Below are 4682 nucleotides of genomic sequence, written 5' to 3'. Positions count from 1 at the left end.
AAAAAAAAAAAAAGTTATACTTACCTGAACCAGTTCCTGTAGCCTCTCTCCCCCTCCGCAGCAGTCTAAGGTCCTGTGAATCATAGAGCATATAGGACACCGAGGCACATTTCATCACTGGACAGGAGGAGGATACAGGAAGGTTCAGGCGAGTATAACTTGATATTTTCGTTCCAAGCCAAAAACGAGCACTTAACCATTGCAATGTTTTAAAAAAAAAAAAAAAAAACCTTATATTCCTTTCATAGCACATGCATAAAACAAAATTCTTAAGATGGTTAAAGAGACCTGCAATTGCAATGCAACTCGTGGCACATAATATAGTTATGAGGCAATGATGCTATTCCAATTCACAGCATGTGAACTGCCATGTGGCACATGAGCCTGTTTTCATTGCGAGTCCCTTTAGACGAAGTCATTCATGAAAATCATTAACCTGAGTCAGAGTACAGCCTAGAACCACGAGCAGCAGTTCTACAAAAACAATAATTGGATGCATACATATCAGTTATAAATTAGAACAATTTCAGAGATCTGACAGTCAGCTTAGGAACCCCTCGGGGACAATGCATATAAAATCTCAACAGTTCATTTAAGGCCAGAATTAGAGCGATGCCAAGAAAGATTTGCTGAAATATTCTTTCTGGGATATTTTTTAGAGGCAAAGAAACTGTTAGAAGTTATAAAGTGTACACCAAAATAAAAAAAAAACCACAGCTGAAAATATATCTGATCTTATAATAAATCTGTACGCACTGCATGGACCACAAGAACTGAATCAAAAGGTGCAAATACTAACTTTACATTATAATCAGATGTCATTGTCCAGCAAAACACTAAAAATGGTAACCTGGGAATCCGCTCTTCCTCAGGATGCGCACAGAGGAAACGGACAGTGGAGGGAATGTGTCATTCCACACAATGAACTATTGTAGGGTCACAATGGCATCTAGGGTCTAAAATGTATAAATGTCTCAATGATCACAAGAGGAGAGCTGAGAAACCATCTCTGTGCAGGACTCACAAATTCATCAGTCTTATTACACTTATTTCAGTCTTGTCTGGGGAATCACAGCGATAACCACCCCAGAGTACTGGAGCCTAATAACTGCACAGACATGGTCCCAAGTGTGCCATCAAAAGCAGACATGATCTTTCCCGACAGATCACACATTCATTCCATTATTAGGAACCAGACCTGCTAGGTGCCTCCCAGGGGTCAGGTTAGTGCAAGGTGTACACACCTTGCAGGATATTACTAGGGAACATCATTGAAGTGCTGACACAGTAACCCGACACTGCTGGTTACAAATCACCTATTGTGTCAAGTGTCAATACTTCAGACAACACACTTAACATACAGCAATCTCTACCCCCCTCATATAGTGCTTTGTTCAACACAGAGGGCCTGATACCTGCCCATTCTCCAAACAAAAATCAGAATGATGACAACTTAACAGTTTCTAAGGCCAAAACTCAGATCTAGACTGCCTGGCATCTGATCATAGAGAAATGAGCTATGTCTACTAGGAACGGCATGGTGATAACCTTCCCAGCACAGGGGAAGATTTCTGTACCGGGTCTGTGAACTGTCCATTTTCCTAAGAACTTTCTCAGCTGCCACCTAACACTGCAAGTCAAGCCCAAACTTTTTCTCTAAGCTTTGGTTTGAGTGAAGGTTTAGAAACCAGGCATTTTCTGCTACCCGGGGCACATCTCCTCATTTATGGCCAATGGGTTCCATGAGAAAAAACTCCAACAGCAACACAGAAAGAATGAATAAAGGGGAGGTTGAAACCCGGCAGGTTTTGAATGATGTTTACATGCCTGTTGGAGAGTTTCCCTCCTGTCTGCTGACAACATAACAGAGAGTGAAGGGAAAGTCCTAGATCCATGGCTGTCCACTACAAGGTATAGGGGGACCTCAACTGTGGCCCCTGATATCACCAAAGGGGTACATAGGGGGGAATTTATCCAAACTGGAGCAGACAAAATCTGGAGCAGATTTGCACTGCCGCCAATCAGCTTCTCTTTCATTTTCAAATCCCAACTCATCAAACTGAAGAGAGATGCTGATTGGTTGCCATGGGCAACTGCTCCAGTTTTGATAAATTCCCTTAAAAATGTTCAGTACATGTCACACTACGTCTGTGGACATCACACCGCAAGAGATGGTCAGAGACTGGTCAGGCTGTGGTGTGTTTGGAGACTGGCGACAGGACACAAGCATTGTCTGAGATCAAATTACAAGAGACTGCTAGAGACCACCGTCATGGCAGTCCCATTACAAATAAACGTTTGCACTAGTAACTGCTGTGGTCCAAGAGCTCCACAACAAATGCCAGAAGCTTGCAGGTTGGGCACCCGGGGTCTGAACGACAGTTAAAATCAGACAGGATTCCTTCCCCACCACATCTAAAAATATAACAAAGTTTCGGCTGGACATATCCTTTAATAAACTGAACAATTCACATAAGCAATGCTGAAACTATCACACTGGCAGAAAAAACTCTCCCCTTTGCGGGTGGCACTGTGCTGCTTTAAATAAAAGATCAGTCCACTGATAATTGAATTTGTTGATATATATATGGCCGAGGTTTAATGGGGCAACCCAGTGCAGAGATTCCTCCACTGAAATCCCTGGCTCTGCGCCACCTACTACAATCTTAGTCACCATGTTACAATGTGACAACAGAATATCGTTACAATCAGCTTCAGAATGACCAGAACTATGCAATATAAAGACCTATCCCATCTATCCCATCCGGCAGACCTTTGCTCTACATAGTTGCTGGTAGATCTGAGGGAGATTGTAACTCAAGGTGAGCCTTAGGAAGTAAGGATCTTCACCAACACACCTTGGTATAGTCATAATCTTCTCCTTTCAGGGTCCCCTTTTCAAGGCAGCGTGAAGTGAGAAAGATATTCTGTGACCTCCTGAAACTTGGCCTGTGATGCCTGTTAGTTTATCACTATACCGAGGTGTGCCGGTGAAGAACTTTATTCCCCTTTAACTGCCGCCCACCAACTTACTACAGCAACCTGTAGAACTGGGCAAGCCTGAAAGGTGTGCGACAGATGCAATACAACCTACTGCAGTCTCACTTCTCTGGCCATAAAAAAAAGCCACAGCCAGCCAAGTTCTCCCATGGAATAGGTGAGCGTTTCCCTGAGATAAAGAAAAAGGCCAGTGGATGATTTCCTTGCCAGCGTCTGCCAAATACAGAAATCTCTGCCTTCAGTGAGGAGACTATTTAAATGGCGCACTAGAGCAGCCATTCTCATCCGGTGTTCCATGAAACCTCAGGGTAGCTTCAGATTGTTAGGGCTTCTTTGAGCTGTGCTTAACTTGCCACCCATTCTATGGCACCTAAATATTTTCATGCCCTACGCCACTTAGCAGTGACAGCAGCATGACACCCATTATCTTTTTAGCTGTCTGAAAAGGTAGCAATTTGACCACCACCGAAACGCGGTAGGCATTCCTCCCACTGACCACCACCGTAACCCAGTGGGCATTCCTCCCACTGACCACCCCCGTAACAAGGTGGGCATTCCTCCCACTGACCACCACCGTAACAAGGTGGGCATTCCTCCCACTGACCACCACCGTAACCCGGTGGGCATTCCTCCCACTGACCACCCCCGTAACCCGGTGGGCATTCCTCCCACTGACCCCCCCCGTAACCCGGTGGGCATTCCTCTCACTGACCACCCCCGTAACCCGGTGGGCATTCCTCCCACTGACCACCCCCGTAACCCGGTGTGCATTCCTCCCACTGACCACCCCCGTAACAAGGTGGGCATTCCTCCCACTGACCACCCCCGTAACAAGGTGGGCATTCCTCCCACTGACCACCCCCGTAACAAGGTGGGCATTCCTCCCACTGACCACCCCCGTAACAAGGTGGGCATTCCTCCCACTGACCACCACCCTAAGGTGGGCATGTTCCCTCCAAAGAACTAGTTTTAGCAGGTGCTTCCGGGGGCCTGAAAATGATTTCAAGCGTCCCTCCATGTTACAAAGGTTGAGGAAGGCTGCTCTAGAGATGTTCAACAGGTCACCAACCAGTTCGACAAGCCGGGTGAAGCAGAGCAATGCTCACCTTCCAGCCGGCGGAGCTGTTGCTGTCCCCCTTGTCCTTGAAGTAGGGGACACTCTTGACCATCCAGTCGTAGATCTGGGACAGGGTGAGTCTCTTCTCCGGGGAGCTCTCTATGGCCTGGCTGATGAGGTCGGCGTAGGACAGGTTCCCCCAGGCGTTGCGGCGGGGGGGGCTGCTCTTTCGGGGCTGCTGGGCTCCCAGGGGGGACGGGGATGACGATGGGGACAGGGAGGGCACACTCGGCGGGGCATGGAGCCCCCCACTCTGCTGCTGCTGCTGGCGGGGCTGTGGCTGCAGCTGGTGCAGCTCCTGGCACTGGAAGTCCCCGCACACCCCCAGCGCCTCGGCCGGCTCATAGTCTTCGCTTTCCTCCAGCAGGCTCAGGTTGCTCATAAAGTCCACATTTCCGGCGGCGGGCTCCTGCTGCAGGGAAGGCGCCGGGGACGAGTTGGCCGAGTTGCCCGGGTTAAACTCCGGCCGGGGCAGCGGCCAAGTGCAGGAGCGTGGCCGGGACAGAGGCTCAAAGTCTGGGTCTATCTCCACTACCGGCGGCGCCTCAGCCATGACGAAGCCTGC

At 48.4% G+C, this 4682-nt stretch overlaps 1 protein-coding gene across 2 annotated transcripts in view; it reads right to left on the bottom strand.

Annotated features, from left to right (window-relative positions):
- The window catches only part of FOXO1 (forkhead box O1), a 56564-nt gene extending 51894 nt beyond the window's left edge, over positions 1 to 4670 (bottom strand). For both annotated transcript variants that reach the window (XM_018556474.1, XM_018556475.1), the window contains exon 1: positions 4107 to 4670. In XM_018556474.1, coding sequence (XP_018411976.1) covers positions 4107 to 4670 — 564 coding nt within the window. The remainder of the gene's footprint in view (positions 1 to 4106) is intronic.
- Between the last annotated feature and the right edge of the window lie 12 nt (positions 4671 to 4682).

Source organism: Nanorana parkeri, unplaced genomic scaffold (genome assembly GCF_000935625.1).
Source record: "Nanorana parkeri isolate BGI_ZX_2015 unplaced genomic scaffold, ASM93562v1 scaffold238, whole genome shotgun sequence".
Taxonomy (NCBI): Eukaryota; Metazoa; Chordata; class Amphibia; order Anura; family Dicroglossidae; genus Nanorana; species Nanorana parkeri.
The sequence above is the reverse complement of the archived record's forward strand: the minus strand, read 5'-3'. Positions and strand labels throughout refer to the sequence as shown.